At 31.8% G+C, this 12,889-nt stretch overlaps 1 protein-coding gene across 2 annotated transcripts; it reads left to right on the top strand.

Moving 5' to 3' along the window:
• Window positions 1-3,080: 3,080 nt before the first annotated feature.
• On the top strand, window positions 3,081-12,567 carry LOC100784549 (probable DNA helicase MCM8). 2 transcript variants are annotated; one of them, XM_006604488.4, is made up of 17 exons: window positions 3,081-3,356; window positions 4,031-4,171; window positions 4,268-4,385; window positions 4,523-4,745; window positions 4,840-5,003; window positions 5,890-6,153; window positions 6,583-6,678; window positions 6,867-7,019; window positions 7,477-7,547; window positions 7,645-7,763; window positions 8,522-8,651; window positions 9,900-9,951; window positions 10,049-10,229; window positions 10,328-10,502; window positions 11,523-11,693; window positions 11,777-11,890; window positions 12,323-12,567. In XM_006604488.4, exons 1-17 carry the CDS (start codon window positions 3,216-3,218, stop codon window positions 12,371-12,373), a joined length of 2,364 nt encoding a protein of 787 aa, XP_006604551.1. In that variant the 5' UTR covers window positions 3,081-3,215; the 3' UTR covers window positions 12,374-12,567. The 2 variants fall into 2 exon arrangements, with proteins under 2 accessions (XP_006604551.1, XP_006604552.1); XM_006604489.4 differs by lacking the exon at window positions 3,081-3,356 and having other exon boundaries at window positions 4,036-4,171; window positions 4,268-4,315.
• Window positions 12,568-12,889: the final 322 nt, after the last annotated feature.

Here is a 12,889-nt window from a genome sequence, read left to right as displayed (position 1 = left end):
TTAATTACAAAACAAAACTTTTGATGATGATTTATTTTCTTTAAGCATGTTTACTCATTTTTAATCTAAGTCTACCTCAATAATTCAATGTCAGGTGAATTTAATGATAAACGTACCTTAAAAAAACATTGTCACATAAAGAAAAACATAAAATATTATATAATAATAATGAAAATACAATATTGTATAGTGAATATATGGCAATGACAATTTAAAATCAAGGTTTAAAAAATAATAAAGATAAGATGAAATAAGATTTTAGAGGATTTAAAAAATATTAATGATAGGATGAAAATAAAACCAATAAACATGTGTATAAGATAAATATTTATCATTCTTTTTATTTATCGTCAACCATCTTAATTCTTAAGTGATATTTTATTAAAAATATATATACATATTTCAAAAGTACATCTCCGAAACTATGAATCATAATTTCAAAGATATATTTATGGGACAAATAACTATGAATTGTTGTGGAGATACATATATGAAATAGGTATATGTAATCTTGGAAATATATGTCTTGAAAACATTTCTTTAAGAAAAAAGGATATGACGGGTAATTGAAAGGTAGAAAGGAGATATGTGTGTACTTAGAAAAAATAGTGGGTGTAAATAACAAGAGCCTAACTATCTATCATTTTTAGCTTAATCTATGTGAACTTAAATGAATATATATATATATATATATATATATATATATATATATATATATATATATATATGTGAGTGTTTACCCATAATGAGAATTTTATTAAGTTTACACAATATAAGAAGACTATAATTTTCAATATTAAGAATATATATGGTTTTTTCTTTCCATTTGAAAAGTTAAAAAAGTCCTATTGTAGAATAAAAAAACTTTAGTTGATGAAGAACCATAAAGCCACTGTTTACATTATTCATCGATGGTTCATAATTCAAGGATTGTTGAATAAAACTTAGATAAAAAATCAACTATGAATCTAAATATTTTATCTATTTTTTAATAATGAAACATTGAAAATATGCTTTGATATCACTTTTTGAGATTTTTAATCCTTAATCCCAACACTTGATTCTTTAGTGTGGTTCTTCCATCTTAATCACATTTTTTTATAAAACAAAATTTGAACTTAAAATCTTACTTAAAAATACTCAGCAATCCAAAGCCAGACTAAATCCCAGGGGTCATATATAAAAGGTTATATTTCTAACTTTTTTATTTAACAAGTAATAATAGTTATATTTTATGATATTTTATAAATTTAAAATATTTTAAATATAAATATTTAAATTTATACGTACAAGAGATGAAACTTATAATTGTAAATAAATTTGGTCAAGCAGTAAATAGTGTGTGGAAAAATAAAGGAAAGAAAGATCAAATCGCACAAATAAAGAAAAATACATAAACTCAAAGTTCTTAATTGTAAGAAGAAAAGTTGATAGATTCAAATGTATTGCAGAAGTAATAGAAAATATGAAATGAGTAATTGAAATTTTATATATAATACTAAAATTAATAATTAAATATAAGAATCTAAAGACAAGATGAAGCAAGCAACGGAGAGAAAAAAACACTAATATATAATATCTAACACAATAAACTTTTCCTAAAATCATTTTCTTATATATATATATTGAAATTTTACTCTTGGGAACAAAAAGGCCCGTAGCAAACAACCGCAATAAAATCTATCCATGATAACCATAAGCTACAATAAGTATAGTAAAATTGTTACTAAGAAGGGGCCATGGCCCCCTAATCTATACACATATATTTGTCTCTTGATTCTAGTATCATTCGGACCTCGCACCAAAGACCTGTGAAATTTTTTACAAACCATGTAAATTGATGATGCCCTAAATATAAAACAAACAAAGGAATGGTTGGTTGTCCGATGGCAATTCAATATCTATTCCTCAAAAGTTATCCTAGATATAAAATAAACAAAGGATTAAAAATTGATAAAATAATGTTTAATTTTGAACAATGAAAATAAACAAGGAACTAAAAATATGAAATTTTTTTCAGAAGAACTAAAATACTGATAGAAAATTAACGAATGACTAAAAATTGTATAAAAAATGTAGAAAAGTTTAAATACTAAAAACTTAACTAACTCATAATATATTATATATCAAAATTTAAAACAATTTGTGCCAAATGTTTTTTTAAAAAATAATTAGTTATATAGAGAGAGAGATTTTAATGAAAAGTCATACATATAATAAATTTATATTTTAATTATTAAAATTTAATAAATATAATAGTTAATATGTATGTAATATATTATGAAAATATAATAATTATTACAATTTAATTTATATTTAGGTTACTGAAAAAAATAATGATTAATACTATTTAAGTGAAAATATTTTTTTTACTTTATAAAAATGTTTATTTATATTTATAAAACACTAATTATTGATATTAAGTGCTACGTTAATATGTATGTAATAAATATCATTAGTGTGAACAACTTAATTGGTTGTTAAATGTAGTTAAATTCACTAAATTTGATTAGATCCAGCTATTCTTAAATTTAGATTTTGATAAATGATTATAATCTGTTAAAGTCTCTTTTACTTATAAAATAATAATACTACTAGAGTGTATTGATATGTGCATTTTTTTATAATATTTCTGAACATTTTTTATAAAATATTTTTTTCTTAAGATTTATATTATGAATTATTTACCATTGAAAAAGTTTGATTTGTATTAGCAGTGGATTGTAAAGTAAAACACTATTAGTTATTAGTTATTGTTGTCCATAAGTTGATTAGATGTACAGTAGACTATAATTTTTAAAAGTACAATAACGAGAGAAATCAAAATTAATTGTGTTAGGTAGGATAATAATTTAAATATTTATTTTAAAATAAATTTTAAATTAATCAAAATATTTGTATCATTATTTTAAAAAACAAAAGGTGTGAGAATAGGTAAAATGATCATTTCAATATTTTGATTATTTTAAAAAACAGTAGGTGTGAGAATAACGAAAATCAGAGTGAGAATAACAACTTCCTTTGATGTTTACCCGCACAAGGCCCAAGCTTATTAGCATCAAAAGCCCAGAATTGGCACCGGCGTATTCATTAACTTTCTCAATTTTCCCGCCAAGAAAAAAAGAGCGGCGAAGAACGTCGTCGGAAACGGGATGCACGGAACACCAGAAGAAGAGACGGAGCAGAGGATCGGATAAGGTTTCGGATCCGTATCCATGGATCCGTTCGTGTTAATGGATATACTTGGCACTTACTTTCCTCAGCAACTCTTCACCGTCGATGATATCTTGCTCAATCTCACTTCTGCTCTTCTTTCCTTCTTCTCTTCACCGCCGGGACAAAACCTCGTTTCTCAGGTATCGCAATTTCTCTTCCCTCTTAAACTCTTTCATTTCTTATTCTCCTCATTGTTATTGAGATTGATTTGTTGAATCCATTCCCTGAGGTACTTAGGAATTTAAATTTCAAATGACAGACCTGGATTAGGTTTCTGTTTTGTGTTTGCGATATTGCATTCGTTAACCACGGAATTTGTTGTCGATAACAAATAAGCAAGAGGAACCTGTATATTAAAATGAGCATCAGAAGAAACATCTATATTTACCATAATAAAATTATTTCTTAGTATCCTATGGAAAATAGTCAATAAAGTAAGAAGAATGGAATAAGGATCTTTTCTTTGTACTATCAAGGTAGCTTTTTTTACACTACCAACCACTTACAAATCTTTCTTGTTAAGATAGTTACTGTAAAAGTGAACAAACATACCTACAATTTGTGATTGGATGACACGGTAAAAGTTATTTTCATTGTTAGTGCAAAGACTATTTATTCATATGCAGATTATTTAAATAGTTTTTTTTTTTCATTTTAAGTAGTGTTTGGTAGCTTTGGTTTGTGAAAACACGGGAAGGGGAAAAACTAAAAGAATCTTTACTCTTTTGAAGCTTTCTAAGCTCCCAGGTTTTGGGATACAGTGATAAATTTGACAGTGTGTTATCTTGGGGATAATTTTGTGTTATGCTGACAGGTGAAAAATGATTATGGCAACTACGTCTTGTCACTCGACTTTCTGCAGTTGCAACAAATATGTCATGTTGAGGAATTTTATAAAATGTTAACGGAGAAACCTAAAATTGCTCTCTTATGTATGAGTGCGGCTGTTCATAAGGTATGCTTGAAGTCGTGCCTGTAGTTGTTGCACAAACAAGTGCTTATATAGTGTTGACCAAGGTTTTATACTATTTAAATAATAAATTGGAAATAGGTTTTGCTTTCCAAATGGGAGAATGGCGATCTAGAGCATGGTGCAAAGGTAGATATTCGTCTTCATAACTGTCCTGAAACTATGATTGCGCTGAAGAACTTAAAAGCAGCTTATATTGGTATATCATATAATCATTGTAGTGGTTTTTATAATTATTATTATTATTTTTTGGCTTGCTTGCCAAGGTTGAAGCTTTCCCACTGTATAGGAAAGAGAGTAATTTTAATATTTTATCATCTTTTGGTGATTTTACAGACAAGCTTGTCTCAGTTCGTGGTACTGCTGTGAAAGTCAGCACTGTCAGACCTCTGGTGGTGGAAATGAGTTTTGAATGCAGTAAATGTAAACAATCAATTACACGTATATTTCCTGATGGGAAATATTCTCCACCATCTACGTGCAATTTGAATGGCTGCAAGAGCAAATTCTTTAATCCGTTGCGATCTACTGCTCAAACTATTGATTTTCAAAAAATAAGGTCAGCCTGGTGCTTGACTCATTATCTCTATTCTCTCACATATGTTGGAACATCAGTCCTTTAAAACCCTTTTCTAATGCTTGTGCCGCACTAGAGTTCAAGAATTATTAAAGCCTGAAGACCATGAAGAAGGACGGGTGCCTCGAACAGTGGAATGCGAGCTTACCCAAGATCTCGTTGATGCGTGCATACCTGGAGATGTGGTGACTGTTACTGGAATTATAAGAGGAATTAACACTTACATGGATATTGGAGGAGGTATGCCTGAGCTTGCATGTCTTTGTTATTCACCATATATGGTTCCCTGTTTTAACACTTGCTTGGATGTTGAAGGGAAAGCAAATCCAAGCTCTGTTAGTCAAAGATACCTGAACTCTTAAATTTTACTTGAATATCTATCTAATACCGTTTTAATATCTGTGTTTATTAATATTTGATAAATTTTTCTACATGCAAAATCAGTAATGTATCTGTAATTTTTTTGCCAATAAAGAACCTGGAACTCTGGTTATAATAATAGAATACTTCTGTCAAAGATCAAGTAATGAAACACAAGTAATCACACTGTCCTAGAATCATATCTGTATAATGAGTTTCCTCTTTCCCTCTGATGTTGGATTACCCCAGCTTCTGCTTAATTCTTAACGGCTACACACCTGCTTTTCTGTTGCCAAAATCTGATACATGAAAAATATAGCTTCAAAGCTGACAAATTATCGCGAAGAAAATTATAGCTATTAGCAAATCTTATGCAAAGGTATGTGACATCCTTTATTTCATGACAACCATAACAAAGTAAACATCTAGATACTGTGGTAGAAATTATATAAACCACCTTGTTTACACGTTATGAAGATCAATCAATACCAGGCAAACTATCACTTGGTGGTTGACACAAAGATTTATATAATTATTTAATATAAAATCATAATGCATTTGTTGTTTATTGGTTTAGTTTATACAAATATTCTGGTGCGGTTGATGTGGGACTTCTGACAACCTAATGCATTTGTTGCTATCTTCAGTATTTTGTCTGGCTAAAAGTTATCTCTGCTTTATATGTCTAATTACTTTACTTAAGATGCAAATTTATTCATTTTCAGCCATTTCTCGTATCTCATGCAGCCTGTGGGTATTTATGCAGGGAAGTCAAAGAACAAAAACCAAGGATTTTACTATTTGTACCTTGAAGCTGTATCCATAAAAAATTCAAAGTCACAGTCTGTACCTGAGGATCTGCCAGATTCTAACCCCAAAGCCAGACCAACTGAGCTGTTTGATTTGTTTTCGTTTTCTTCAAAGGATTTAGAATTTGTTGCGAAGTTTGCGCAGGAGCATGGTTCAGATTTATTTCGGCAAATCCTACAATCTATATGCCCGTCCATCTATGGGCATGAGCTTGTTAAAGGTAAATATATAACATAATGAATTGTGACTTGGTGCTGGTGGTCATCGGTTCTAATCCTGAAAACAACCTTTCACTAAGGATAAGATTGTGTACATCTGACTTTCTCCAGACATCGCATGGCAGAAGTCTCATGTTTGGGTCCACCCTTTTAGTTGCTTGTTTAATGACATATTTCTTAGGCCTTCTGTAATTGTCAGTATAACCTTGTTAATGTTTCCCATTTAGAAGGTCATAATCTAACTAGCCCAACATTTTTTTTTTCTCTTTTATCTTATGAATCCATTGGTTGACACGTGCATTGTCAGAAACTGTTCGGGAAGAATGTGACTCAACATATTTCTTATCCTCCAATGGCATTATATGGGGAAGATGTTTCAAAATTGGTTATTGAAGGATGAATCTAATATTAGTTTGTTATTATTTTGACAGCTGGGATAACTCTGGCATTATTTGGTGGTGTACGAAAGCATTCCATGGATCAGAATAAGGTTCCTGTCAGGGGAGATATTCATGTCATAATTGTTGGTATGCTTAATGTCTTTTGCTTACCTTCTAAACGGAATCAGACCTTCAGATTTTTTATTCTTTTTACGAAGAAGTGGATTTATTTGTCAAAAATGTTACTCCAGTTTAAAGTTGGCATAACGGAGACAAGGTAAGAAGTTATGGAGATGAGATGACAAACTACTAGTATTGCAATTTCGGTTTTCTAGGTGATCCTGGTCTAGGTAAGAGCCAGTTACTACAAGCAGCAGCAGCTGTTTCTCCACGTGGTATCTATGTCTGTGGTAATGCAACAACCAGAGCTGGCCTCACAGTAGCTGTAGTGAAGGATCCCATGACAAGTGACTATGCTTTTGAGGCAGGTATATGTTCTTAAATTCCTTTTATGGTTGTACTCAGCCAAACTCTGATCTTCTGGCTCAATGTGTACCGTTATTTCCAGAATTAGGAGGTTACTTGTGATTGGTCATGATTGGTAGTAGGATGCTTTTTGACTTCAAATTGTGTTCTGCTAAGATTATGTTTTATAGTTTGATTCTTTGAATTGATTTTTTTGTTCTAGATTTTGAAATCTTTGTTTTGTATGATAAATGGGGAATTCAAAAAGTGTTCAATAAGTTAGGAGCCAAATTATCTGGTCACTGACAGGCCAAGCAGTATGGGTTGCTCCTTTCATGGTGGCTAAATGATGATATTATCTTTTTTTCTTTTTTTTTTTTCTTTCTTTTTTGGTGCTTGTTCTGTTTCTTAAGCTCAGCAGAATCAAGTTACAAAAAATTGTTAGCATTTTCTGTGAATGATGGTTGGAATTCATGTTAGGTGCTATGGTGCTGGCTGACAGTGGATTGTGCTGTATTGACGAGTTTGATAAAATGTCAACAGAGCATCAGGTTTGTTCTCTGGTGTCTGGCAATCAATTTCTTGTTACTACTTTAATATATTTTAAACTTTTACCTGAAACCTTAACGTGAAATTGTAATAATACAGGCTTTACTCGAGGCGATGGAGCAACAGTGTGTCTCTATTGCAAAGGCGGGATTAGTAGCAAGTTTATCATCCAGGACTTCTGTCTTAGCGGCTGCAAACCCCGCTGGTGGTCACTATAAGTAATTTTCTATTTTTGTCTTGTTCCCACAATTTTCCTTTAATGGGTCATTTATATTTTAATTTTCTGTCAGATTTATCGTGATAAAATAGTATATAAACACTAATAAATCATACAAAGTTCATTAATATCCATTTTCATTCTCTTTAAATGAGGTAGATGTTATTAAAAACAAGAGGAATGTAGCGATACTCTTTTTCCAACTCTATGTGATTGGTTGGAATTTGGTTAAAATCATCCATTTTGGTGGATTTCATATCTAAATTAGGAGAGAAAATCATTAATGATAAGTGAGACCTACCAAAATTGGTGATTTTCAACCTTGAGATCACAGAGAAAGTGTTGAAAAGAGAGTGTCAGAGAAAGTGTCGCTAGCATTCCTTTAAAAACAAATCAAGCCTAACTCACTTGGAAAAGCTAGTTAAGGAAGAAAACATGAGACTTCCTTATACATGCATCTTATGCTTAGGATTAGATATACGGAGCATGAAGTTTGTAAGATTGGGCATCTTTGGACAGTCAAACATTAAAATTGGATAGACTCTAATACCATGTCAGAAGTAGACTAAACCTAACTCACTTCCAAAAGCTAGCTCAAAATTGTCCAAGTCTGATAAAGTATTGAGGTTCTTTAATTTGTATAAATTGTATTCTATTATTTACTATCAAAATAAAGCCAGTCATGTAACGTAGCAGTGCTTCTTTGACAAATTTTGTACAAAGGTATCATTATATTGAAAGCTATATTCCAAATTGCAGCCGAGCAAAAACTGTAAATGAAAATTTGAAAATGAGTGCTGCTCTCCTGTCTCGTTTCGATTTAATTTTCATACTGCTGGATAAACCCGATGAACTTCAGGACAAGCGACTCTCGGAGCACATTATGGCAGTAAGCAAATACTGTCTTCTTACTTTGTGTCTGTGCTTGCATGCACATAAATGAATAAAGCATCAATTTGGTCCTTGAAGGATCACTCTCTTTCCTTAATAGTCCTTAAACTAATAAAAGTATATAAGTAATTCCTGAAATATTGAATGTTCATCAATTTTGTCCCTAGGTTGATATATTTTACTAACATTGAGGGATTAATTTGAAGAATTTTTCACTACTTAAGGGACTATAGCATGATTTCTAATATTCAAGAATTTCTATAGGAAAGAGGCAGAGAATGTGATACTTCATGGACCAAATTGATTGTTTATTCCACATAAATACATGTTATCACTTATCACATCTCATTCATTTTGTTTCGCATCTTGATGTATTTCGATAAAAGTTTTGGCTATTATAGATATGATAAAGTATAGACATATAGTGCTATGGATTCTGCAGAAATCCTCCAATCTGCTATAGCGCTATGGATGTGGGACTACATGTGACTTTTTCCCCAGTCCCAGTGTCCCACACTCCCACTCCCCCACTCATGTAGAAACTTTTAAACTTCTCTCGTACATGTTACTTATAGTCTTAAACCACTATTCACGTAAGGAAGGACTCCTCTACTCCTCCATCAGCACATGTTCACCTCCTCTTGAATCTGACTGTCTATGTTTAACTTCTTTTTAATGTTTTCATCAGTATTTTGTCTTCAACAATTGAGCTTTTGAGTTAATAGTATATCTGTATATAGTGATGCTATCCACTATATAATATATCAAATTTTTGGCTTTCTGCCATTTTCGGTGATTTGCCGTTGATAACACATAATGTCTTCTCCAAACCGTTGCTATGTTTCTGCTTATATAAGGGATATGAATTATTAACTAAATATTTCATTTCAGCATAATTATTCTAGGTTTAACCACCCTCAAATAAAGAAGTTAAATTAGTAAATAGGTTTGAACTTATGTATTAGAGACATGGCATGACTTAAAGAAGAATCAACAGAAAAACGTGTGAAGAATGATGGGAAACATCATTTACCTTTCGGCTTAGGTGAAATCATATTGGGTTTTCTGCATGTTAGATTTGAGTGTTCTCGCTGTAGGACAATTTCTCTTCTCACAGTAAACATGTTTTCACATTTTACCATATTCTAAGTCAATGCTATTGCTTTTTTTGTTTTTTCATTTGATCCTGTGTTTGTGTATGGTTCTTTTTAGTACTAAAGGTTAATGTTTCAAATGTATCTTGCAGCTTCATGGTGGAAATGCACAACATTCACCGGTGTTGAAAAAGCGACGTGGAGGTTATTTTACCACTCCATCCGGCATTAATTTTTAAATGCTAGAGCATTCTACTGAAAAATCCAAATTTACTAACTGTAAATATTCTTCTTTAATCAGATCCATCTGATTCCATAGCTGGTGTATCACAGAATGCCGAAGGTTTTGATCTGGGCGTTAGATCTGGGTCTTTAATTTCAAGTTTGAGACTTGACCCCCAAAGAGACTGTGACTTTGTTCCATTACCTGGTCAACTTCTTCGCAAATACATTGCTTATGCAAGGAGTTTTGTCTTTCCTAGGTGATTTAATGTCTTATGTATACCTTATGATTCTAGTCTTAAGTATTCCCGTGGTCTAAGAGTCTATTTTCTGTCTCTTCTCTTTTATTTCTTATTAGGATGACAAAGCCAGCAGCAGAAATCTTGCAAAAGTTTTACCTAAAACTGAGAGATCATAATACTTCAGCTGACGGTACTCCTATCACAGCTAGGCAGCTGGAAAGTCTTGTAAGGCTAGCTGAAGCTCGGGCTCGGCTAGACTTGAGAGTAGAAATAACGACCCAGGATGCAACGGTTAGTTTTACAATTTAGTTTGACCTGAATAATGTAAAGAGGGTGGGTTGTCTTTTTGCACTCTCTTTTCTAACTACACACCCCTCACATCGTCTGTTAATACAGTTCAGAATTTACTTTACAGAATTATGTAAATATGTTCTGGAATCTAATTTCTGAAATTGATTACACACTTCCGGAAATTAAATTCAAGAACCATTAAAATTTTACACTTCTAAAACTAAATTATATAAGTGTTAAAATTTTGTATACTTGCTGTCAATTTTTATTTTTTTTTGTATACTTCAAGAATTTGGCAGAAGTGTTCAAGATTGTTGCAATGTCCAAACCATCTTAACTGATTTTGTCATTTTTTCTTCAATCCTTGCTACAAAATATCTCCTCGTGTACAACCATTTAATATCTTGTCCTTTCTTGTGAAGTCATACATTCATCTTAGCAGTCTCATTTTTTCTCTCTCTTATTCTCTTTAAAGTCTAACATTCATCAATCACCAGTCACTAATAGAGTATAACCACACATATAATAATACAATAAAACTCGTCTTTGAGGTAGGTAAGTACTTTATGATAAAAAATAACTCTTGAATCCCTTCTTTGTTTCACTTGTATACTTTATGTGACATCCTCATTATTTTGTACTATTGATCTCAAATATTTAAATTTAGAAACTTGTGAATGACATCTTCTCATGGTAATTTCCAAGTCACATCTTCTTAAGGCTAAGCTTTGATGTAACTTCTCCTTATAGGAAAGTCTTTAGTCTCACCTCCTACAATTCTCATACTAGTGGTTATTTCATCATACATGTTTTGTATAACTCGAAAGTAAACTACGCAAATATCTTTCTTTTCAAACTCTTTCACAGTACTTCTATTGGCACTCGATCATGAAGTTTCAAATGAGGAGAGTATCAACAACTGAACGTTTCCTGTCCATAAAGTTTCAAATGACCATGCTTTTTCTTATCATGAATTTCTCGTGTCTTTCTGGATTTCTGGTAACGACAATTGGGGTGCAGGATGTTGTTGAAATCATGAAGGAATCCCTGTATGATAAATATGTTGATGAGCATGGTGTCGTGGATTTCGGTCGAAGTGGTGGGATGAGTCAACAGAAAGAGGCAAAACGCTTTCTAAATGCCCTAAACAAGCAATCGGAACTGGAACAGAAGGATTGCTTTTCAGTATCTGTATGTGGTCTTATTTTTCTTTTTGCTGCATTTCCTGTCGGTAGTTCTTGCCCTTAGTAAAAGACTTATGTGTTATTTTACAGGAAATATACAGTTTGGCGGATAGGATTTGTTTGAAAGTTCCTGATATTGACACTTTCATTGAAAATTTAAACAGTGTTGGTTATCTACTAAAAAAAGGACCAAAGACATACCAGGTATGATGGCATTTTCACTCCCCGGTCTTATATGGTTTGTTTGGCTACAATTTCGTATTTCATTGATTCATTTATATTTTTTTGATGCTTTACACGTTGTTAGTATGTGTCTTTCTGTTTATTGCACTATAAGCCTATGACTTTACACCAAGAATCTTCAAAATGGTTTCACATTCCAGCCACCTCTACGTGGACAAAATTTTAGGATTTGCCCTTTTAAATGTAAAAAATACATTTTAGAAAGTAGAATGTAAAGCTATAATTATTAGTTAAAAATAAAATATTTTTTTAACAAATTCATAATTTATAATTTTATTATACTGCATTTTTTCACAATCTTGATAATTTTTCAATCAATGATTTTAAGTTGATAACTCTTTTAAAAAAGCCAATTCCAAATTTTGTGACAAAAGCATCCTTTGGCTTTTGCAGGTTTTATCCTCTTCCTACGCACGAAGCCAACCGTTTAGGACAAGGGACTAAACTGAATTTGAGCGGTCTACAAACATTTTTTCCTTATACTGAAGATCCCCTTACAGTCTACATTACTAGCTCTAGTAACAACTTCGTCCTATGATTGTTATATGCCATGTCATGTACGGGGACAGGGTAACTAATCTCCCATGGTGTAAGTTCTATCTAACGTAAGTTTGTAGTAAAAGTATAAGATTGCGTAACAAGGCTACCAATCATTTACTAGGTGAGACAAGAAATTCATTAGCAGTGCACAATTAGGGTCAGAATGAAAAAAAGTGTACAATTAGGGCAGAAGCCGAATCACTTCTCATCTCAATTTCTTTTTGCTGACATTATAAAATAAAATGTTTTTTTTAAAGCATACACTATGAAGGGCCAAGATTTGGGGTCGATAATATGCATTTTCAATTAATATGCATGGAAGAAAGATAGTGACAAAAGACATTAAATATATCGTAGAATGGGGTTGAGGAAGGCCTTGCATATTAGATAAGGCGTTGCATATTCGATTGCTACGCCACG

The sequence above is a fragment of the Glycine max genome, chromosome 19, assembly GCF_000004515.6.
Source record: "Glycine max cultivar Williams 82 chromosome 19, Glycine_max_v4.0, whole genome shotgun sequence".
Lineage (NCBI taxonomy): Eukaryota > Viridiplantae > Streptophyta > Magnoliopsida > Fabales > Fabaceae > Glycine > Glycine max.
This window is presented reverse-complemented; position numbering and strand designations above follow the sequence as displayed.

Coding starts and splice junctions, on each gene's coding strand:
- LOC100784549 (XM_006604488.4), top strand. CDS start 3,216: ATGGATCCGTTCGTGTTAATGGATATACTTGGCACTTACTTTCCTCAG. Junction 7,548..7,644: donor AAATGTCAACAGAGCATCAG/GTTTGTTCTCTG, acceptor GTAATAATACAG/GCTTTACTCGAGGCGATGGA. Junction 8,652..9,899: donor TCTCGGAGCACATTATGGCA/GTAAGCAAATAC, acceptor TGTATCTTGCAG/CTTCATGGTGGAAATGCACA.